Raw genomic sequence first — 24937 nt, forward strand, 5'->3', positions numbered from 1 at the left:
CCAGACTGCAGCTTAAAACTTATGCTGGCCATACACTACTCAATCATTCGGTCATAAGAGCCACTGAGTAATGGATCATTCAATTGACATAAATGAATAATCTTTCAATTTTTTGGTCATAAGCGCTGTATGAACAGTTCCATTTTTAAACAGGTGAGACAAAAAAAAAAAAAAAAAAAAGCAATTTTTTTTTTTTTAAATAAGTGCCCCAGAGCAAACAGCTTGCTATGTGGACACCTAAGCAGGCCCTCTTCCAAGCCACTGCTCTATGTGTCCATACACACCTCCCAGACATACTACAGAGAGGCACACAGCAGCTCTATGGCCCAGTGTAAGGGACCTAAAGCAGGTTTAGTCAATGCTCACACACATTTAGGAGTTTAAATCTGATCCTGAATGCACCGAAAAATCATTCCAATGTATATGCTTTTAGAAAAAGGTTCACTAAAGGCTAGGTTCACACCTGTGCAGCCCACGAATTGTGTGGCTACGAGAGCCCATTTGAATGGGCTGCAGTACCCCCAGGACACACAGGAAAAGTCCCTGCACTATTTTTGAAATCGCAGGTTGCACAGGAACCAAGGATTCCAGTGCGGTGTGCCATTAGGCTTAGTGGGTCCCACATTGCTCTGTGTGGGTGGTTGCAGCTGCTGGTATTTAAGCAGGTCCTGCAGCAGCACCACCCACACAAATGTGAAGCTAGCCTAAATGCATATAAAGTGCAGGTTTGACAGTCACTGAATGAGGTCCAAAAGGAAGAGTTAATCTCATAGATGAAGTGGAGTTTGAAGAGAAAGGAGACATTTGAACTGTGTGGATAGTTACAAGTGAATTTGAAAGCAAAAGTCATGCACAGATCTGGATCCACAGTAGTGCAGTGACCTATAAGAGGGAGTAAGGACTTAAAAAGAGGTAAGGTGAGAAAAAAAAACACACACACACTTAAGAGGTTAAAATGCCCCATCAGGCAGCTGCTGTTAACCAACCACAACAACCACCCCCCCAACTAAAGTCTACAAAATAAGAATGGCTAGAAGGGGAGGAAAACACACGAACTGGAATACTCACAGTTCTCTGAATATCATCTATTGAATCTTTTGCTTCTTTTGTGGTGTTGTATTTGCTTATGCTGTTGTTTAAGGCATCTTTGTAGACATCCTGAACCTACAATACAACATAGAGGATGAAGAGGAGGACCAGTAATGAAGTTATAGCCTGGAACCCAGCAATGAGCATGCTCTCCTTCTGACAGATTTTCATGGAGATTAGCTGGTTCCAGGGATCTTTCAGCTCCAAATTAAAATCCTCACAGTAAATATTCTGTGTGTAGCTTACCTTATTGCGGAAAACATATCCGGCAATTGCAGCAGCTATTTCAACCAGGAAGATTACACCCAGCAGAACAGCAAACTGGTAAAAGGAGAGTGAAAAAGATTGTTTTCTTAAATAGAATTTTGTTTTCTTTAATAGCAACCACATCCAATCTACATGGTATATGATCTTACCGTAGTCACCATGCAGTAGTTCTCCTTTACAGCTCCACAGCATCCAAAGAATGAAATGAAGAAGATGACGACCCCAACTACAATAAGAACTATAGGAGCCCCCGATGTGGAAACATTGCTTATGGTCAGCGTTTTGTTAAGATAAATCTGCACATAGATGCCCAGTCCTATGAGAGCAATCCCACAGAGCTAAGGAACAAGAGAGAATATAGTGTGAGACAATACACATGAACAGTACATTTAGAAAAGAGTTCCGCTTACATTCACACTGTTTTAGTATGTAACACTTCATAGTTTGCATTTTGGAAACAAGTGAGGTTTGTGAACCACTGTAGCTTTGTGAAATTCTGCATATATTAGTATGGTGTACCAGCCAGCCATAGTGCAGCTCAAGCAGGTAAATGGTTATAACAATTAAGTGTCATTTAGTATTCAGCAATAATCAGCTACAAAAGGAAAAAATGATCAACCCTAAGGCCTTCTGCACACAGTACTGACGTTTGAGCATCTGGTTTTTTTTTCAAACACAATTTCAGGTGCTTATTTTCCATGTATTTATACGCATAATATACTTTAAAAGGGAAAATTCATTAATATTTATGCTCATATTTGAGCACACGTGGTGCAAGTTACTGACCAAAAATGCCTTTAACTGATGAGTACACGGCGCTTATTTACACACCTGTGTGCATAGGCAATATACATGATAATATATGATTTTGCAGCTGGTGATCGCGGAGTATCTGACGGGGAAGAGACCTGTATGTAAACAACACAGTTCTCTCCTGTCAGATCCTGCACACCTTTGTATGGCTCTGCTATGCAGAGCCATACACAGTGGTGTGCTTACAGTAAAGCACACACAGCTCCCCCATAGTGAAACAGCATACGGTTAACCCTTTGATCGCCCTAGATGTTAACCCCTTCATGCCCAGTGCCATTAGTACAGGGTCAGTGTTTTTTTTTTTTTTCTATTAGCACCGATAAATATTGCATCACTGGGGATGTCGGTGACACCAAATTGGTCCCCCGTGTCAGAATGCCCACCGTAGTCTTGCAATAAGTTGCCGATAGCCGCAATTACTAGCAAATTTTTTTTTTAACAAATTCCAGTATATATATTACACACACCATAACTCAAGTAAATCAATTTGTGAGAAAAAAAAAAAATGCCACTAGCATCTTTAACCCATTTCCATACTGGGCACTTTTGCCCCCCTTCCTGCCCAGGCCATTTTTCAGCGCTCTCACACTTTGAATGACAATTGCGCGGTCATACATCATTGAACCCAAACTAAAATGTTATAATTTTCTTCACACAACTAGAGCTTTCTTTTGGTGGTATTTAATCACTGCTGGGGTTTTTATTTTTTGCTAAAAATAAAAAAATAAAAAAAAAAGTGTTTCTGTTATAAAAGTTTGCAAATAAATAATTGTTCTTCATAAATTTAGGCCAAGATTTATACTGCTACATGTCTTTGGTGAAAATAACCCAAATTAGGATGTAATTTTTAGTTTGTAGGAAAGTTATAGAGTTCACAAACTATGGGATAGATCTGAATATTGATCAATCCTGAAGTACTGACAGCCAATCTAATTTCTTGAGGTCCAAGAATGTCAGAACAGTACAGATATCCCCCCAAATGACCCCTTTTTGCAAAGTAGCCCGACGTACTTCATAGGAGGCATGGCAAGTTTTTTGAAGTTGTATTTGTCATTTTTCGGAAAATGAAAAATTCACATACTGTCACCAGTGCAGTACAGCGTCATCATATAACTGGCATGGCAGTAATCAGGGACACTGGTGACAGTGAAATCTGGAAAAAATATATTTTTTTTTTCATACTATGTACAAAGTTACCATAGTAACATTGTACTACTTTTTGAAAGTGATCAGTATTTTTTTTTTTGTTAACACAATTTGCTTATAGCAAAGAATTACTTTGCTATAAGCAAGCATTTACCTGAATGACCGATTCATTCAGGGTTTTTTTTTGTGCTCAGCTGTGATTTGGCCACAGCTAATCACATGACATGTGCATGTGATCACTGACCATTCACAGCTAGACACTAGTATACAATGGATGGCATGAATGAAGCCATCCATTGTATACAACTGTCATGTGATCCGCTGTGATTGGTCACAGCAGGTCACATGGTACTGGCAACGTGGGCCGGTCCTCAAATCTGTCATCGGCCGTGTCAGAGGTACACGGCCGGTGACAGATTGCGCCGCTGCGCAGGTCTAAGCGCGAAAACTGCGCATGCCCGGGAGGACGCCATATGGTGTCCACCCGGAAATCTACAGCATTTTGCTGGCCGCCAAAATGGCTATTGGCTAAAGTAGAACTATTTTTGATAGCGCAAGGGAGGGTTACAACCCTTGCCAGATCTTTTTCGCCATGTGTCCCATTGCACAGAGTTCCCTTCACTTCCTGTTCCAAAGCCAAACAGGAAGTGAGAAATCCCTGCAAATTAAGGGGGCCCCCAATCCTCAGAATTAGTGTCTCCATTGCAAGATAAACCCTGTAACCTTCCAAATTTTATACTTTCAAGTCTAGCAAAAAAAAAAAAAAAAAAAAAGCCATAGACTTTTTAAAAACAGCATCAGCTCAATAATGACGATTAAGCTTCTGGATGGAACAAAGTCAATACAGTCATAAGATCAGGCACCTAATGGTCTTACACTAGAGCAGTGAATGGTATTTTTCCCCCACACTGAAAAAATGCCAGTCACCACTAGAGCACATAGAAAACATTTTCTATGAGTGGTTTTCTATATGCCATGGAGGGGCAGTGAAATAAAATGCAGACATGCTGAACATGTCACACCTCACTGTATGGCTAAACACCCTGCTGTGCAGGGACATGAATGAAGTGTCACTTGCTACACTTCAAAGTTTGCGAAAAATATATAGCAGCATACACCTCATTCCCTGCGTTTTGAAATGTTCATGGAGCTCAATCTGTGAAAGCATTGAGAATAAGACCATGAAATGACAACTTACAGGTCAGCCTTAATACACACATCTATGAAGGGGAGGGGGTGGCGCTAAAAGTTTCAGTAGAATAGGATGCCGCAAGAAAAAAAAAAAAAAAAGGGGGAAGGATTGCAGATTCCCCATACACCTAACCAATAAACTATTTGACAATTATTTAAAATCTGCAAGGCAGAAAAATTATATTTTTTATTATAATTAATTTAGTAAAAACACTGCCATGTGCAACAGACATGGCTATACAGCAAAACCCAACAGATGTACAAAACAATTGCAACGATAAATAGTAATTGGGTATGCAACAATAGTAAGTGTATACTTCAATAATGTCACCATATAGTAATAATGCAAAATATCCATGTCATATGACAGTGCTGACCAATCAGAAACCACCCCTACAAAAAGAGCAGGGTATTAAAGTTCCCAGACCAATACACTGACAGTCAAGTACAGCAGGTACTGGGGTAGGGGGAGGTCATTTCATTTTTTCTAACACCCTAAACAGGTTCATCAGAGCACTCAGGAAAGGAAGTAGGGGGTTCTCAAACAAGGCTGTACTTTTTCTGAAAGCACTGGAACCGAACACACTGCTGGATACTGCTGAACAAGACTGACCAGAATATGATCAAACATAAGTGCATCGAGCCCCTAAAAGCTTTGATCCTCAAACACTGGGTGGATAGAAATACAAATCCCTTTGGCAGGTAACATTTCTCAATTTGGTTTACAAACCCTGCCACACAGCACAGTCCTGTGACAGTAGGGGACCCAATTTCTTTGTTGTGGTTGAGTAACACTTACAGGAACCGCAGCCCAATTGGAGAAGAGTGAACAATCTTCATGCACTTGTCCCTGCCTCCTTGCTAAATTCTGGCACACAGGGATTGCAGGAGGCTTAAACCAAGTCAAATCACTGCTGCTGCTTTTAAAATATAAGGCATTCAATTTGTATAATAGCTAAACCCTAGGCAGATGGGAGAGACAATTGACGCAGCTCTGTATTCATGTATACTTCCTGAAAGGTTTTATTTTTGTAGTCAAGGCAAGCAGTGTAAGTGGCTAAAGTAGCCTTCTGTTGTCCATGTACAAGTTGGAGATATAACAATATATAATACAAGAAGTTAATCAATTCATGTGTCAAGTAGTAAGCAGAGGAGAATGTGACAGAGGAGCTCATGGCTGTGCTGCTTCACCTTTGTCAAGTTACAAGCTAAGGGCAGGGCCATGTGAGTGCAGACTCCGAAGGCAGGTTAGCGACTATTCAACCCAGAAGACAGGACATCTTGTGGTGGAAAGATGTAAGGAACATTTCTGGACCGAGGCTGCCTTTTACTTTTATATTCTATGGGGATCCAAAATCATCCAAGTGAAATGACAATAGGTCCCTAGGGGACCAGTTTTAGATTTCAGCAGCAGGAGGCACTTCAGTGCTTTCCATGACAAGGAAAAATAAAAAAAGCAAAAAGACACTAAGAAAGCAAACAGTCTGACACGGGTCCGATACTGCTAGATGTACCAAGTATCACTGCCTGGTAACACCCAAGACTTTGCAAACACACTATTTACCTACAGCCTTATCTATAAAGGTTAATGTTAGATGGGGTGGCACACGCCTTTGCTCTACCAACAACCCACCAAGGACACACAGTAATCACTTGTTCACAGGTGGGGAGAATAGATCATTTTACAGTAACAAACAGTGAAAAGGCAAAGGCTTGTCAAGTCATACTTCCTTTGTAACAGCATTTCACGCCACTTCCTGTTCATTGCAATGCTCACATTTGTAATACAACATGTCAAAAGACTAGAGACTCCAGGGTTCGATTTGTAAAAAGTTCAAAAACCACTCGAAAATTGTAGCCAAAATTCACTTTGGCTACCTTTTTAAATACAGGAAGGGGGAGAAAAAAAAAAAAACACCAAAAATTTCACTTTTTTTTTTACATACCGTCACCCTAGCAGTACAGTGTCACCATAGAGACACTATTACTTGTGGGGGTTATGAAGATGTATTTTTTTTTTACACCAATAACCCATAAAGGCTGTAAAATCAATCATTTCTCCTCTCTAGCAGCATTCTTGCAGCCATTGAGAAATACTGTGTGAGGTGTGATTGGTCACAGTTTGTCAGATGGTACAAGGCTGTTGTGAATAGCCTTGCATCATATGACCTCTGATCATTCACACATAGTAAGCAATGATGTCAGAAGTGACATCTTGCTTACTACTACTTTGCACGTGATCCCCGATTGGCAAATCAGTGATCACATGATGGGACCTCACACAGAAGTCCCGTACAACGATCGGTGTTCCACTGTGTCCGGAGGACACAGCAGGCACCGGATTGCGGTGCTGTACGCTCCCAGGGAGCGCACACAAGCAGGGAGGCTGTTTATAAATGGCCAGCCGCCCCTGCACTGTCCCGTCCAGCCGTTTATATACATATACATGGGCCGGATAGGAAGTGGTTCCGGGCCAGTTGACACTACATGCATTTCAATGTGCTTTTTTTCCCCCTGCATCCAAAAATGCACAGAAAGTAGGTTATATGGTTGTCAATGGCATAGCGCACATCATTGCTTGCAATTTGTGCGTTCCAGATGCATTTTGTACTTGAAAGCGGTTAACGCATCAAAAACACACGTCCCTATTTAAATTGAAGGGAAAAAATAAACTGGAACACATCAAGAACGCACTGGATGCGAAAAAACAAACACACATACGCAGAAAAGCATCTGAACTGCATTTCTATAATGTTAACTGAACGCCTCAGGCATGAGCATCCTTTCACAGCTGCGTTGGGAGGGTTGTCACAGCTCCATGGCAGAGTAACGGCAATAAAGGGCGCAAAAAGGATTCCAGGTCTATCCCATTACATCCAAGGGGGGGGGTAAGAGACCCCAAATTTTTTTTTCTAACCCAAATTTTTCCTATTGCTACATTTTACATTTAGCAACACCAACATTCAAAATAAATAAATCTATGGGAAATTTACCAAGACTTGAGCATATGTACATGACAACCAATCAGCTTCTATATTCAGCTAGTAAATGAAAGGCTGACCGGTTGCCTTGCACAACTGCTCCAGACTTTGTAAAGTCCCCTCAATGTGCCTGGAGGAATGTTTTAAAAGCGGAGTTCCACCCAAAAGTGGAAGCTCAGTTTGTTTGCCTCTCCCCCCTCCACTGCCATATTTGGGGGGTGGATACCTGGTTTTGACCACAGCACACTGCCATATTTGGGGGGTGGATACCTGGTTTTGACCACAGCAAAGTGAGTTGTGATCCTAGGAGACTGCTGGACTAATCAGGATGCGCTGCTGCAAGCTGTCATAGCCTGGTGCCCAGTTGAGATGTCAGTGCTGGGGAGAGAAGGGACAGCATGGGTGAGCACATCACTGGACCCTGGGACAGGTGAGTGTGTTTATTCGATGTCAGCAGCTACAGTTTCTGTAGCTGGTGACTTTAATGAAACAAATGACAGGAACTCTGCTAGTTAAAGTGATTACGTTACACAGCCATGAGAAGCCTTTAAAGTGTTACTAAACCCACAACAGTAAAATCAGCATGGATAGGCAGTGCTCATTCCTACTCACTGTGGAACCTAAGGGGTTAATCATCTGCACGGGGTAAAAAACTGATCCCATCTTCTCTGATCCTCCCTTTCTACTGTCCCCAATCCATCTGCTGATGGAACAGAGCTCTAGGAGTCACTCTGAACATGCTCCGTTTAGTGTTTGCTAGAGAGGTTGTGTTTCTTTTTGGGAGAGTGCATGTGATCAGCACAGGGCCAATCAGCACTCTCCAGACAGTCAGGGGTTATGCAGCCTCATAGGACAGTCAGAGCAGAAGGAAAACTCCTAAAAGCTTTAACCTGTGCTCGTTTGGACACCGAAAGAAGTCTCAAAGACCTATACTGCTGATGAGAAAAGGGATTTAGTTCACATTTATTACAATAATTGCATTTCCATGTAGTGTGTACTGTGGGAAACTGGATATAGGGAATGCAGGGTCATGGGTTTAGTAAGACTAAGTGGACCCATGATGAAGTAGTGGAACATGTCTACCTTTCGCCTTAACCTATAGTGCGCTTCCTGACTCAACCATGCCTAGTCCCTCCAAAGTTTGCAGTATAAGGTCATACAAGACAGATTCTCACCAACCCTTGCCTTTGACCGCTGGGGGGGGGGGGGGGGTGGCTAGTCATTTCATTGAGCCTATGTGAAGGTTTACTACTACTTCAAAAATGAGTGCCAAGGATTCACAGCTGTACTCTAACTGGTTGCTTTGATCTAATTTTTTTTTAATTTACTACAATTTGTATGAATAAAACCACAGATTACGTAATTACAATTCACAGGACTTTTTTCTTAATACAGATCAGTGTAGCAGATAATTATTCTGTTGAAGTGGCGTGACCAGTTTTCTAGGAGGAAGGTTACAATTCTTATCTGTAGTCCTCCTGGTTAATCACATCCTGCTCATATGACAAACACGGCCATAATTCTTTCTGAACATTAAGGATACATACATACATCTCCTGTATTGTCTCCTATTATATTGTAAAGCGCTGAGCAAACTGTTGGCGCTATATATATTCATTCAGGGATAGGAGTGTGCTGCTTAGTAGCATTTCTCAGTCAGAGCAGAAACTGAGCACAGTGCCAGGCTGTAAAGGACTTTACTTAGCTGCCAAGGAGGTTTGAATGGTGGCATTTTGGACAAACCAAAAGATGAAGGTGAGAGTGAAGTGAGGTCAAGGAAGGTTCCTTTGCATAGCAGATTCCCAAGTGCTTCTAGGAAACAGTTGTCTGCCATCAACTAAGGTTATTGAACCTTATGTTCACACCAGGAAAGAGATCATTGCTCAGAAGAGGGGGTGGAACCCATCAATATCTAAGGACTCCTGAGACAGGCAATACCAACCTTAAAGTCAACATGACAGATCAAGGGGAGGCAAGGTGCTGGGAAGAAAAGGGAAAAAAAAAAAAAAAAAAAAAAAAAAAAAAGTACCCTCACAATGGCGGGCAGGGTAGGAAGTATGCTAGAGCCCTGGCTGGCAAGAAATTGAGCAAAAATGAATCCTATAGAAGCCATCAGGTGGCAACTCTGGGGCCTGATAGAGGAACTCTGTATAACCTGCCCATGGTTCTAAGCGGTCACAATTGTGAAGTAGGGGACATGAACCAAGAGCTTTGACCTGACAAGGAGCAGAACTAAGGAAGCGATCTGGAGAAGCTCACTCAAAAGGCTGATCAGCCAAGGAAGGAAAATCTAATGCTAGGTGGTCAGGTCACACAGATGTTTCTGGATGTACTAGAAGCCCAAAAAGGGATTACCTCAGCAATCACAGCCAGTGAGCCAAATGAGGAGAGAGGGCGGAGGCAGGGCTGAGCCACAGTTCCATGTGTGGACACAGAGCTGCGGGTGCCCCCAAAGCAAGCTGCTTGCTGTGAGGGCACCCAACAGGGACGGAGAGGCCAGAAGCACCAGCTGGAGACCCAAGGAGGATCCGGGCTGCTCTGTGCACAACTGCACACAGCAGGTACAGCAAGTATAGACTTTTAAAGCATTTTGAATTACTTTAAAGCAAACCCTATGAGAATACAAGAAGACAGTACTGTGATACACACACACACACCTTGACTGTACAATATCCTTTGGATCCAACAACTATACAGTGCAAGGGTCTGTGTCTTTATACATAGATAGGTCCTCATTACACAATTTTAGCTAGGTTGAACATGTACAGTGACCCTGGAGTAAAGCCAAAAATTTTTAGGCTGTACTTCTATGGATCAGAGTGCAGCTCGTTCTGAACCCGTGACCCATTTTCAGCCGGCAGCAGGCCAACACCACCACATGAATTCTGTGGTCAGGTCTCAGGTCACATGAGCTTTCAGAACAGCAAGCATCACATGGGCCTCTATAGCGCTATGTAAAGCATGATTTAGGATACTGCATTTTAAAGGGGGGGGGGGGGGGGGGGAGAGAAACACCCTTGTTGGAAAAGCTATGTAGTTCCGAACGTTCTATTACTGAAGGGATCACAAAGTATCAGATTCTAAACTGGTCATGTATAGACCTAGGAATCAGTTAAAAATTACAGGAGTCAAAACAGAAAGACATCCTGCTGTAAGCCAACCCATGTGTGCTCCATTCATAGAAGTCATACTATCATTTCCCACAATGAAAAGAATAGTGATTAAAAGCAGAACGACGTTTCATTCATCCTCCCACCATCCATTCATAGGAGTGTTTCATTGTGGGAACTGGTACAGCTTGTACAAAATGGAGCACAGACAGCGAGAGATCAGATAGTCAGTACTTGACGAGAGCCTGTCACAGGAGCACCTGTTTACATTACCATGGGGTAGCAATGGAAGATCACAGCTGCAGGGGTAACTACACATTTCACCTGATCACTGCACACACTAGCACAAGGGACACTTCAGACGTGTTAAGAGTTCAGCTTTTACACTTTCCTCAGGTTCCCAAAGTAGAGGAAGCAGGTCTCGTTTACCATTTGGGGAGAACAGATCATTTGCTGTGTGGGTAGATTTATGCGCACTTTATACCAGTATTGTACTGAGGGGATATGGATAAGAGGATTAGCACAGTGTGTTGGCTAGTCCCTGCCCGGTGTGAATGGCAAGACTCACTGATATGGGGGTCATGATTATTTGGTAAGCATTTTACCAATTTCTGAGCACAGAGGTGGAAATATTGCTGAAAGTTAGTTAACACACAAAGTTAATGTCATTATACATCACATACCAACATGAGACTTTAAATCAAAGCCCTCCAGTGGTGCACTGTATCCACTGAGAGGGCTTCCATTGCCCCCCCCCTTCACCCAATTTTCCTTCCGGATTTGCAGGCTCCAGCCATTTGAATGGCTGAGCTGCAATGAAATCACTCCTGCACAGGTGCATTGGAGCCACAGCACTCTGATGTGCATGCCACTACCACTTTAAGGACTAGAATATAAATCACAATTTACACTGGATTCACTTTAATTTTTGGAGAGAATATACACTCACTGGCCACTGTTCGTTACACCAGTACAATTTCTTGGTAACACAAATTGCTAATCAGCCAATCACATGGCAGCAACTCAATGCATTTAAGCATCTAGATGTGGTGAAGACGAGCTGAAGTTCAAACAGAGCATCAATGGGGAAGAAAGGGGATTTAAGTAACTTTGGAATACTCAGACCAGCTCGTCTGGCACCAACAACCATGCCACATTCAAAAAATGCTGATTTACTGGGATCTTAACACACCTCTACGGTTTACAGAGAACGATCCGAAGAGAAAATATCCAATGAGCCACAGTTGTGTGGATGAAAATGCCTTGTTGATGTCAGAAAAGACTGGGCAGACTGGTTGCTGCAACATTCAGATGGTAGGGTCAGAATTTGGCGTAAACATGAACGAATGGATCCATCCTGCCTTGTATCAACAGTTCAGGCTGGTGGAGGTGTAATGGTGTGGGGGAGATTTTTTTTGGCACTAGCAAGGTGTAACTAATAAAGTAGCCGGTTAATGCAAATATGCCTGAATATTTCACATTATGTATATATTTTGCATAACCTAGTTTGGCGATTTGTTTCAACTGTCACACATGCTGGTTATGAATTGTATTAAGCAGTTGCCGCCCGGCCTATAGCCAGATGGTGGCTGGGCAAACAGCTAGTCCCTCGGGGTGGACGCCATATGGCATCCTGTCAGGCATGCGCAGTGCCCTGCCTGCAAGACCGCTCTGCGGTGCGATCTGTTACCGGCCGTGTACCTCGGACACTGCCGATGACAGATCTGTGTACCGGCCCCGTTGCCAGTACCATGTGACCAATCACAGCAGGTCACATGACAGTTGTATACAATGGATGGCTACCTTTCATGCCATCCAAGTGTCTAGCTGTGAATGGTCACAGCGATCACATGCACAAGCTGGGCCAATCACAGCCCAGCTGTGTCATGTGATTAGCTGTGGCCAAATCACAGCGAAGGAAGGGAGAAAAAAAAAAAAAAAAAAAAAAAAAAAAAAAAAAAGAAGTATTTAATTTTCCAAACCATGACAAAAATTAAAACTTCAAAAACTCGCCATGCCATTTATGAAATACGTCGGACTGTCTAGTTTGCAAAAAGTGGTCATTTGGGGGATATCTGTACTATTTTGACATTTTTGTGCCTCAAGAAATTAGATTGGCCGTCAGTACTTCAGGATTGATCAATTTTCATATATATCCCACAATTTGAAAATAACCCAAATTAGGATGTATTTAGTCTGTAGGAAATTTATAGAGTTCAAAGAAATGTAGAACACATCTTGGCCTAAATTTATGAAGAATTATTCATTTTCAAACTTTAACAGAAAAATGTGTTTTTTTCAAAATTTTCAGTCTTTTGTTAATTTAGCAAAAAAATAAAAACCCCAGTGTTGATTAAATACCACCAAAAGAAAGCTCTAGTTGTGTGAAGAAAATGATAAAATTTTAGTTTGGGTACATTGTTGTATGACCGCGCATTTGTCAAAGTGAGAGCGCTGAAACCTGAAAAAAATGGCCTGGGCAGAAAGGGGGTAAAAGTGCCCGGTATGGAAGCGATTAAACACCACCAGCAGCTGAGGGTATTTATTTTTGCTACAGTGCAGAGGATTTATTAAATATTTTAGGTCCAGGCACCAAAGCTATTGCTGAGGATATGCCAATCTAGATAGCTAGGCATAGAAGGGAGAAAAAGAAAAAAAAATCTACACCCACAAAACACAGTAAGGTATTCTGGGAGTTACACAGGTAGGTTACAGTTTTGTCTGTCAGTTTATAAATCTTAAATCTTCCTGTAAGTAACATTTCCAATTGCCTCTAAATCCTGTGTCCCTCAATGAACAAGAATGAAACACCTGTTGATCTTTCAAGTCTTGGCAGCTGATAAGCAGCCTCCTGTACTAGAATCACATCTGTAACATTGTTCTTGGTTCTCTCTGCAGTATACAGGTTTGGTAGACCTGTCAGGGTGACAACTCTGTTTTAGGAGGACTGTGCCTATTAAAAAAAAAAAAAAAAAGAAAAACAAAAAACACACAAAGTGTGTTGGGGGGGGGGGTGTTAGAACACCACACTATTGCAGCTGGCACATACATTTCTGGACAGCAGTAAAACACTTCTGTTCCTAGGTTTAGGTATACTGAATACAGAAACTACAGTGAGAAGACAATAAGCCAGGTAGTCAGACTAGATCATCCAGAGCATCAGTTTCTCCAGCTGCTTTTTATCACATTGTAATTATAATAGGCAGTCCCCAGGCAATGAAGACTCAATAGATGCCAAGCAGAAAATATCAGATCTACAAACACCAGGCTGGAGGGGGGAGAAAAAAAAAAAAAAAAAAAAAAAAAAAGTGTTAAGGTCAGATGAGCTCAAATAATTAAATTTTAGTCTCAACACTAAAGGATATGTCTGGCGTAAATCCAATACAGCTCACATTGAAGGAACACCATTCCTACAATAAAGCATGGAGGTGGTAATATCCTGTTATTTGGGGGGAGGGGGGTTGTGTTCTCTGCAGCAGGGACTGGAGCACTTGTCAGGATAGAAGGAAAATGGATGGGGCAAAATACCATTACATGATTGAGGAAAATCTGCTGCCAAGTTGTCAATGAGAAGGTGGTCTATCTTCCAATAGGACAATGACCCAAAGCATACAGCAAAAAAATGACTACACAGTGGTTGAAGGAGATAAGGCACATGTCCTTGCATGGCCTAGTCAGAGACAAGACTTAAACTCCATAGAAAAACTGTGGAATGACTCGAAGACTGGAGTCCAAAGACAGTCACCCTCAAATTTAACCAAGCTGACATGTTGGAGTTATGTTTTTCACTTTGATATTATAAGTTGCACAAGTAAATCAAGCTGGATAAAAAAAAAAAAAAAAAAAAAAAAGGCGAGTCTTCATTTCAGACTGCAAAGCAACAAAAAGGTGTATCCCCAGTGAGCTATGACATGACAAGCATATTCTCTTACAAGATGATCCCATAATGCTGATGTGTGTTACTCTGTCAGACTTCGAAAATTATTTTAAAAACCAGGTGATCATTAAAATGGATTACTAACATTTTAGCCTCACATCAATAGACGATTGCAGCAATCTAGCAATGCTCGCAAGATTGGGCAACCCTGCCTCCATATATCACTGTCTGCAGGACATCATGTACAACTTGCATCCTATCATGCAAGTAGCAGGGGATTCTTCTTCTAGCCTCTTGGCTGCCAAGGAGGAGGGGGGAAAAAAAAAAAAAAAAATGTAAAGATTGCTGATGCAGTCTGAAGCTGTTTTTATTATATCTGCTCACAAGAACACCAAACTAGCAATAAAACCAATAGCATTATGTCGATAAGTGAGCTCTGTGACATTCAGTGGTCATCAGCCAATAGTATACAGCAAAAATAGTCAGGAAGACTTAGTACTAGGAACCTAGAAATACCAGTCAAAAAGGTCATCCCTTTCTAGAATTCTAGAAGTACAACATTCTTCACCAATACAGCCTACTGGAGGCAGAAGTACCAATGCATATAAGGTAAACGAACCACAAAGTGATAAAAAAAAAAAATAAAAAAAAAATAAAAACACCACACCCAATTCATATACCACACCAGACACATTACAGTCCTTTCACACAGGTGTTCCGTATGTTCGTTTTTCATCTGTTTCCGATGAAAAACGAACACCCATATATTTCTATAGGCTAGCGGATGATCTGCTTACATCAGTTTTTTTTTAATAAAAAAAAAAAAAAAAACCCCCACACAAAATACAAAAACACCTGATTTCATCTCACTTTAGATTTGGGGGGGGGGGGTGGTAAATATATATATATATATATAAAAATGTTAGGGATTTACAAATCCTAAAAAAAAAAAATTTAGCGGGCTAAAGCTGACTATACATTATACAATCTCATTGTATAAATTTTCCTTTAGATTTACCAAAAGCCATATGAGGTCAGACCTAAACAAACTTTCAATTTGTAGCCATTCAGGCAGGCCCTTGCACTACATAGTTGAAGGTAAATCTAAAGAGAGCATATGGAAATTGTACAAGAAAATTGTATAATATAATATATGGCAGCTCAAGAATAGTCTTGACAATTTGAATAGTTAAATTACTAGAACAGGACAAAAAACACTGCAAGTACATAGCAAGTACTGCAGATAGTAATAAAAACCTCAAAAATAGTGTGCAATTTAGATATGAAGAAAAAAAAAAAACCCACACAACAAGAAGGGGATCAGGAGATACTCTATTTTTTGCAAGTCACTCAATGGCCCTCTAGTCTGGTACTTGGGATCCTCATGATATAGTACTAGTTTGAAAAAACTGATTAGTAAAAAAGCTAAAATTACAATACTTGGTCCTCAAAACTATTCTCCGCTAAATTGCTGAGCCTTTATCTCCACCTAATCCTGGATACAAAAATAGGAGTGTTGTAGCTGTCCTAGAGCCGAGATCCTCATATAAAACTCATAATACGCAAATTACCACAGTGTTTGCCTGCAATCTCAAAAAGTAAAGTCAAATAGACAATGTTTATAAAACATTACAGCAATAATGGGAAAGTAGATAAGGTGACTAACACGCAAGCTAGGAATACCGGTATTTTCAGATTCTGCCTAACAAAACATTTATCGGCCTAGTAGAGGCACAAGAATAAAGTTTGCAGCTTTTATATAGTGTCTGGTGAATGGTCACAAAGTGTTAAAGTTTGGCGTCTTGCAGAGAAGGGGGGCATTTGTCATTTTTAACATTTAGAAAGTCACAAAAGCCATACCACATCATAAATGTTTTAAAGAGGAAATTCAGCCACTGATTTGCATTTAACTCATTACGATTAGGAAAAACCAACAAGTAGCAATTTCCTCATTCCTCCCCTCCTGTTCCCCCTCATACCACAACAATCCAGTCTCATATGCTGCTGTCCACTTTCTGGATTAGACCTCCCACCACTGATCAGTTCCTGTACATATGAATTGCTCTGATACAGAGACAGCGATTTCCATCATGACTGGTATAAAGGGCTCCTCATTCCTGCATTTCACCAAAGCTGGGAAGAAGGCTGACAAGGCACATTGGCAAACGCACAGTTGTGTGAATTTGTAATGGTAAAACAAAATCAAAAAAGTGTAAAGAGTGAAAATGATAAAACAGATTAAAGTGGTTTTAAAGGCAGGTGTTTTTTCTTTCCTTAAAGCATTCTCTGCATTAAGGTAAAAGCCACCTGTATTCTGTTCCCACCCCCCTCCCCTGTGCCCAGAGCAGCGTTTCTTTCCTCACTGGTTCATAGGCAGCAGAGGGAACCAATGGCTTCTGCTGCTGGTTATCACAGCCAGTGAGCAGAGTGCAGGACTGAGCAGTGGAAAGCATTCTGAACACCACCCAAACCATAAGAGTATAAAGAAACAACTGTTCATAAGCACACAACAGCTTTGGGCAAACAATGCAGGTACTTTTTCCACTTGTTAAGGACCCATTGAGACCGGGTTCATATATGTGCGGTGCCGGTTTCAGTGTGATTTACCAAAACGAGTCCAGTGCAATTTCATTCAGCACTGCAGGAGCAAATGTTTCAAGTATGACACTACAGAGGCACCTGAAATGGACTAAATTGCATATATGTGAACCGGGGCTCAGGGTGAATGGGCTGGGCTGCCTTAAAGCAATGCATGTTAGACTGCCACTCGAATAAAAACTTAAGGCAAACCTGTGAATGTTTAATATTTACCTGTCCCACTGATAATCTTTTTTGCTCGATAAACTAAATCTGCTGGTGAATCCTCAGCATCTTTCGGTTGTAATACTATAGAGGCTGGTGGATTCAACGATAGAGCATTCTAGGCATCTGACACCATGTCCTCTAGGGATAAAGGATACCTGGAACCCATGTGAGCTTCAGTCTACCAGTTTCTATGTCACTACCATCTCCTGTAATGATGTAAAGATCAGCTGAACAAACCAAAGCGCTGCAAGGGAAACCAGACAGCCACACCTAGAAGCATATTAGATGCACTGGCAGCTCTACAAATATTGGCACCATGACACATTATGCATGGTTGCTAAAGAGAATTTGATTCAGCTCAATTTTTTTCTCCATCTCAGTTTAAACTATGTTCAGTTAGGTTCAAGAAACATACTCACCCAATAAATCAAACATTGTTCTGTAGGGGTCCGCCACTGCACCCCACATCCCGCACCACCACCACCCTCTATGTTAAAAGGAATCAGCCATCTCTTCTACGTTCTTGCAGCCTGGTGACGATAGGTTCTCCTCTAGTGCTGTGTCTAGGCCTCTGATGCCTCCTGGGATATCTGAAGTGGATATCCCAGAAGGTTGAGGCAGGGTGATGCTGTTCTCACCTACATGAGAATGGGGCATAGGAGGTGCTGATCAACTTAATCAAACCCGATTGAAAGGGAAGTTATGGCTATTTGATGGCCACAAAAGAGAACAGTGACTGAATAATGCAGAAAGTAAAGTGACTAATATATCTATCTATCTATCTATCTCTTGCCCCTCCCCCACCGCCTTTTTTTAAAATATGTAATACACACTGAGGCTCTATTCACACTTGTGCGGCCTTGTCATGTGACTTTGAACACAAAGTCGCAGCCCATTGTTTTCATTGCCACCCATTCGGATCTTTGTGATTTAAATTTGCAGCATCTGTGGCAGAGTGTAAAGTTGCATTGGAAATCGTGCGACTTTGGAGTTACACAAGTGTGCATGGAGCCTAAATGAGGGCGATCCATTGAAGAAAATGTACTAAAACTGGAGCAAACAATACTTATAGAGCACCAGCAATTTGCACAGAGCATATACATATCCTCCAGATTCTGTCTACTCCAGTTTTAGTACTTTTCTTCAATGGATCACCCTCATTTAGGCTCCATTCACACAAAAGTCCACGATCTCCAGTGAGATCTCTCTCAAGATTGTAGACTTGTGTGAATGGAACTTAAATGAGGGCAATCCATGGTTATAAATTTTTTTTTTTTTTTTTTTGGTACTAAAACTGGAGCAGACAGAATCTGGCGGAGCTACACACACACACACACTTTGTACATTCACACCAGTCCCCAACCCTCAAGGAGTGTACAATCTAAGGTCCCCAAGTCTCATTGATACATATCCATACTAGGACCAATTTAGACAGGATCCAATTAACCTACCAGCACGTCTTTGGAGTGTGGGAGGAAACCGAAGTACCTGGGAGGAAACCCACACAGGTACAGAGAACACGCAAACTCGAGGCAGGTAGTGCCATGGTTGGGATTCAAACCAACAACCCTGGTACTGCCAGGCAGGAGTGCTAACCATTTAGCTACTATCAAGGGCAGCTAAAAGCTGACTGGTTGTCATCCACAGCTGCTCCACACTGACCACTCCTATGGCAGCCATACATAATCCATTTCTTTTCTGATGGAGTTCCTCTGATAACAAAAATCAGTCTATTGTCAGCAACCTATTTGATCGATATGCCGCACATGGGGGGGGATTGGGGGAGTGAATTTCAATGGTTAGCATACAATTGTAACAGACTGGCCATACATTATACAATTTTCTTGAGATTTTTTGGTTTAGATTTACCAAAAACCATATAATAATAGGAGGTCAAACCTAAACAACACTTTCAATTGTATCCAATTAGGCAGGCTCTTCCACTACATAGTTGAAGGTAAATCTAAAGGAAATTGGGCAGAAAATTGTATAGTGTATGGCCAGCCTTGGAAGTGCATGTTATTAATCACATCTGTTTCCATCATGTAATCTCATAAGCTAATCAATCAAAATATCTCAGTGCTGCTGATGGATTCATAATTAATATTCCACCCTGACTGCTCCACTTAATATAATTGAAGGGAAGTTATGGCTGATGGGGGGGAAAATTAAATAAAATATATTGAAGCATGTTTGGCCATCAGTGAATCCCCCACGGAGTGCACTGTGAAGTTATTGGAAAGTGAAATGATTGGCTTTCAGAGCAGGAGGTGACACGGTGTGACGTTGGCAGGCTGAGCAGCTGTTGGCGCTCCTCCATACCTGCCTGGGGGTGGGAGGCCTCAGCAGACATACATATGTTCTGGATATGGGAGTCAGGAGCCCAGCCAGCATCATCTCCCACGGAGGACATGGCAGGCTGGTCATGTGATGATGGTGAGGGGTAGAGGGGAGTCATTGCTCTGTTTACTCCAACCTGGAGGGGGGGGGGGCTGTGAGGAGGAGAGAAAAGGGGGGGGGGGGGGGGAGGCCACTCACCCAGAATATCAAGTTGAAGATAAAGATGAGATACTTGATGCACTTCATTCCGCCTTCCACCGCCATCCTGCCGCTCTGTCTGTACAGACAAGACACAAGTACACGTTAGGCCGAGCGCAGTCATGTTAGTATAGTACACCCCGAGTCCCCGAGCCCAGCACTTACCTCCCCGGCCGCTCTCAGAACTCTCTTTCCCAGCAAACTGTTGCTCCTCAGCGCCGTGCGCACTTCTGACTGAGCTGAGACTTATGGCGAGGCTGGGCGCACTCCTCCCCTCCTCCCCGCGCTGCACCTCCTGCCCCCGCACTGTACGCCGGTCATGTGACCCGTCCTGAGAGCACTGACGTGTTTACCTAGGGTGGCCCAGTGCTGGGAAGCCCCGCTCCTCCTGTAATTAGGACATTATTCATAGTGTGTGTGCTACACAGGAGGATTACTCATTCCCAGCATGACTTCCTGATGTCTGTGGGGATGGGGGATCCGGAATGTTCTCACAGACAGGCAGCTTGTAGGAATTCCACGTATGGACTCTATATGGTACCTACAGATGTACACTTACCGGCCACTTTATTAGGTACACCTTGCTAGTACCGGGAGGGACTCCCTTTTGCCTTCATTCTTCATGGTATAGATTCAGCAAGGTGTTGGAAACATTCCTCAGAGATATTGGTCCATATTGACATGAGTTACTATTGCCTCTCTATCGTCTGGAACCAGTCTGCCCATTCTCCTCTGACCTCTGACATCAACAAGGCATTTTTGTCCACACAACTGCTGCTTACTGGATGTTTTCTCTTTTTTGGACCATTCTCTGTAAACCCTAGAGATGGTTGTGCATAAAAATCCCAGTAGATCAGTAGTTTTTTAAATACTCAGACCAGCCCGTCTGACACCAACAACCATGCCACGTTCAAAGTCACTTAAATCCCCTTTCTTCCCCATTCTGATGCTCGGGTTGAACTTTAGCAAGTCATCTTAACCATGTTTAGATGCCTAATTCATTGAGTTGCTGCCCTGTGATTGGCTGATTATCAATTTGTGTTACCAAACAATTGAACAGGTGTACCTAATACAGTTCTCTCCTGTCAGCTCCTGCACACTGTATGGCTGTGCATAGTACAGCCATACAAAGCAGTGTGCTTACAGTGAAACACAGACACAGGACACAATGTAAAACACACCCAGCACACAGTTAACCATTTGATCGCCCCTCATGTTAACCCCTTCCTGCCCAGTGCCATTAGTACAGTGTCGTTGCTTTTTATTAGATCACGGTATTGGTGTCACTGGGGATGTCGGTGACACTAAGTCAGTTCCCCCCAGTGTCAGAATGCCCACCGCAATCCCGCTATAAGTCACTGATCACCGCCATTACTAGTAAAAAAAATAGACAAAAAAAAAATCCCAGTATATATACCGCCATTTGTAAACGCTATAACTCATGTAAGCCAATTAATTTACATGTAGCAAAATATATTTTGGTATAAATTTATGATGACATTTTATTTTTTTACTGGGCATATTTAATAGCAAAAAGTCCAAAATATTGTTTTTATTTCTCAAAAAACGCACAGGCGATCAAATACCACCAAAAGAAAGCTCAATTTGTGGGGAAAAGGGACGTAAATTTAATTTGGGTGCAGCGTTGCATGACTGCACAATTGTCAAAGTAACGCAGCACCGTACGTTCACCTACCTATATAATGTCTGTCTCCTGAGGTGATTTTCAGCAGTTAGATCTTCAATCAAGACCAGCTTTCCTCCCTCCCTCCCTTCCTTCCTTCCTCCCTCCCTTCCTCCCTTCTTTCCTTCCTTCTTCCCTTCTTCCCTTCCTTCCTTCCTCCCTCCCTCCCTCCCTTCCTTCCTTCCTTCCCTCCCTCCCTTCCTTCCTTCCTTCCTTCCTTCCTCCCTCCCTCCCTTCCTTCCTCCCTCCCTCCCTTCCTTCCTCCCTCCCTTCCTTCCTTCCTTCCTTCCTTCCTTCCTCCCTCCCTTCCTTCCTCTTGTTGTGGCTATCCTTTTTTAGGGGTATTGTGTTATGGGTGGGCAGTGTGGTTAACCAATTGCCTACCGGGCACTTCCACCCCCTTTCTGCCCAGGCCATTTTTCAGCTTTCAGTGCTGTCACACTTTGAATGACTATTGCACGGTCATGCAACACTGTACACATGACATTTTTATCATTTTTTGAGACATATAGAGCTTTCTTCCACCGCTGGGTTTGTTAGGTTTTTGCTAAGCAAACGAAAAAAAAAATGTCTTAGTTTCTGTTATAAAATTTTGTAAACAGGTAATTTTTCTCCTTCACTGATGTGTGCTGGTGAGGCTGCACTGATGGGCACGGATAGGCTGCACTGATGTGCAAGGATATGCGGCACTGATAGGCTGCACTGATGGGTACTGATGAGGTGGTACTGATAGGCTTTACTGATGAGTAGGCACTGACTGGTGGCACTGATGGACACTGACTGGCAGCACTGATGGACACTGACTGGCAGAACTGATGGACACTGTTGGGGCTGCACTGAACTGCCTCTGATTTTTTAAATACACTTGCAGATTATCGGCTCTCCTCTTTCCTCAGCAAGAGGGAAGTACAGACGTAAAATGGCGACTGTATGTACATTGTGATTAGCTGTGTCATTGGACACAGCTGATCACATGGTAAAAGGGCCACTGTGATTGGCCCTTTACCATGTCATGTGATCAGCTGTGTCTGAAGGACACATTGCTCACAGAGCTTGCTTGGGGGCGCTTCGGATGTGCGGTTTTGGAGGATGTTATATGACACCCTTTCAGAACTAGACGACCATGCTGTAATCGTCATTTGGCTATAGCCCCGTCATCAAGTGGTTAAAGGGATAGTTCACCTTTACCAAAAAACTGCCTATGCAGATAAAGGGTGTGGATAATAAATTGTGTGTCTCTGACTGACCCCTGGTTCAATTATACAGTTGTGCTCAAAAGTTTGCATACCCTGGCAGAAATTGTGAAATTTTGGCATTGATATTGAAAGTATGACTGATCAAGAATGATGATCATATGAAGCCATTTACTATTAAATAGTTGTTTGGCTCCTTTTTAAATCATAATAACAGAAATCACCCAAATGGCCATGATGAAAAGTTTAAATACCCTGGAATGTTTGGCCTTGGTACAGACACACAAGGTGACACACATGGCTTAAAATCCCACTTAGAGGTTAATGTCCCACATCTGTGGCTTTTTAAATTGCAATTAGTGTCAGTGTATAAATAGTCAATGAGTTTGTTAGCTCTTACGTGGAAGCACTGAATAGGCTAGATACTGAGCCATGGGGATCACAAACGAACTGTCAAAAGTCCTGCGTAACAAGATAATGGAACTTTATAAAGATGGAAAAGGACATAAAAATATGTTTAGTTAATTGCAATTTAAAAAGCCACAGATGTGGGACATTGACCTCTAATTGGCATTTTAACCCGTGTGTGTCACCTTGTGCATCTGTACCAAGGCCAAACATTCCAGGGTATGTAAACTTTTGATCATGGCCATTTGGGTGATTTCTGTTATCATTATGATTTAAAAAGGAGCCAAACAATTATTTTATAATAAATGGCTCCTTATGATCATCATCCCTCAATAAAAGAGCATTTTTAGCATGATCAGCCATATTTTCAATACCAATGCCAAAATTTCACAATTTCTGCCAGGGTATGCAAACTTTTGAGCACAACTTTATGCGGCCGTGCGGGCCGCGTTTTGCACAGGCACAAGAGCCCATTCATTTGAATGGACTCCCATACCCGTGACATGCAGGGAAGAAGTCCCTGTACTTCTTTGGTAAACGCAGCCTGGACGGGAACCTCGATTCTCAGTACGGTTGCGTTTTCAAGTGCGGGTGGCGTGCCATTAGAAAGCGGAAGCACCTGTACAGATGTGAACCTAGGGTAAGGATTAATAATACCATTGCTAAAGGTGTAGGCCATTTATGCACCTCATGAAGCCTGACTGGAATACTCCCAGGACATTGCTAAGTGAGGCCTAGTCATTACTGCTCGCCTCCACCATCACTTGAATGAGCTCTTAGATGCTGAACCCAGTGCTACTGCATCAGGGGAGAGATGAGCATGTGAGGGGGTCTGAATCAGAGAAAAAGCTCACACCTGTGATGGTGGGAGTGAGCAGTAAACGACAAGGCCTCACTTAGCAACGTCCTGGAAATACTTAGCAATGTCATGGGAGTATTCCAGTCAGGCTTCATGAAGTACATAAATGGCCTACACCTATAGAAAGGGCATTATTCAACTTTAGTCAGAGACACACAGTTTGTTTTTTTACTGTACACAGATACCTGCATAGGCAGTTCTTTGGTCGAAGTGAACTATCCCTTTAAAGGCTTTAATGGACTTTTACATCAAGTTTGAGTCTTGGTGACTAAGCTTTGGTGTTTTTGATATTTATTTCAAAATAGTTATTGGTTTGCTTATGGTTATAGAAAGTTTAATGATTTTATTTATATGCTTTTAATCCCAATAAGACCGCGGCCTAATATTTTCCTAGATGGTTGTCTTTTGTTGTGTTTTTTCCTTAACTTTCCTATTTCAGATGGTTTTCTTATTATTTGTTTAAGGGGGTGTTTATGGGGTCTGAAATCCAAGGGCTAGACGACTGGGTCAGAGCATCGCCAAAACTGCAGCTCTTGGGGGATGTTCCTGGTCTGCAGTGGTCAGGGCTAGAGATGTGCACGGCAGAAACATTCATTTAGTTTCAGATTCATTCATTAAATCAATCATTTCAATTTGTCATATTCGTTAGAATGATTCGTTTTCAGAATGCGTTTGGTATATTCAAATTCCTTTTGTATATTGATTGTTCGAATCGATTTGTATTTTCAGAAGTTATTTCAGAAGATTCAGATTCATTTGTTATGTTATTTTGGCAACTTACTTGTGACTTTGATGCAACTTCCATGCAACTTTGCTGCGACTTTTGGCCAGTCATAACAGTACAGTGCGTGACACATATTATTGAACTTACAAAAACCCTCTGAAGTCGCAAACGAAGGAAACAAAAGAATACAAATACATGTGTTGTTATAATTTATTTTGGATTAATTGAAATTCGTTACCATTGTGATTCAGA

General features: G+C 42.0%; 1 protein-coding gene across 1 annotated transcript in view; it reads right to left on the reverse strand.

The window, feature by feature from the left end:
• The window catches only part of CD63 (CD63 molecule), a 24408-nt gene extending 4270 nt beyond the window's left edge, over positions 1–20138 (reverse strand). The window contains exons 1-5 of the mRNA XM_089679753.1: positions 19983–20138; positions 19818–19896; positions 1506–1694; positions 1336–1410; positions 1069–1164 (exon numbers count right to left, since the gene is read on the reverse strand). Of these exons, the coding sequence (XP_089535879.1) occupies positions 1069–1164; positions 1336–1410; positions 1506–1694; positions 19818–19883 (426 nt within the window). The 5' untranslated portion in view covers positions 19884–19896; positions 19983–20138. The remainder of the gene's footprint in view (positions 1–1068; positions 1165–1335; positions 1411–1505; positions 1695–19817; positions 19897–19982) is intronic.
• Between the last annotated feature and the right edge of the window lie 4799 nt (positions 20139–24937).

The sequence above is a fragment of the Staurois parvus genome, unplaced genomic scaffold (genome assembly GCF_062004578.1).
Source record: "Staurois parvus isolate SC_StPar_1 unplaced genomic scaffold, SC_StPar_1.0 ptg000017l, whole genome shotgun sequence".
Taxonomy (NCBI): Eukaryota; Metazoa; Chordata; class Amphibia; order Anura; family Ranidae; genus Staurois; species Staurois parvus.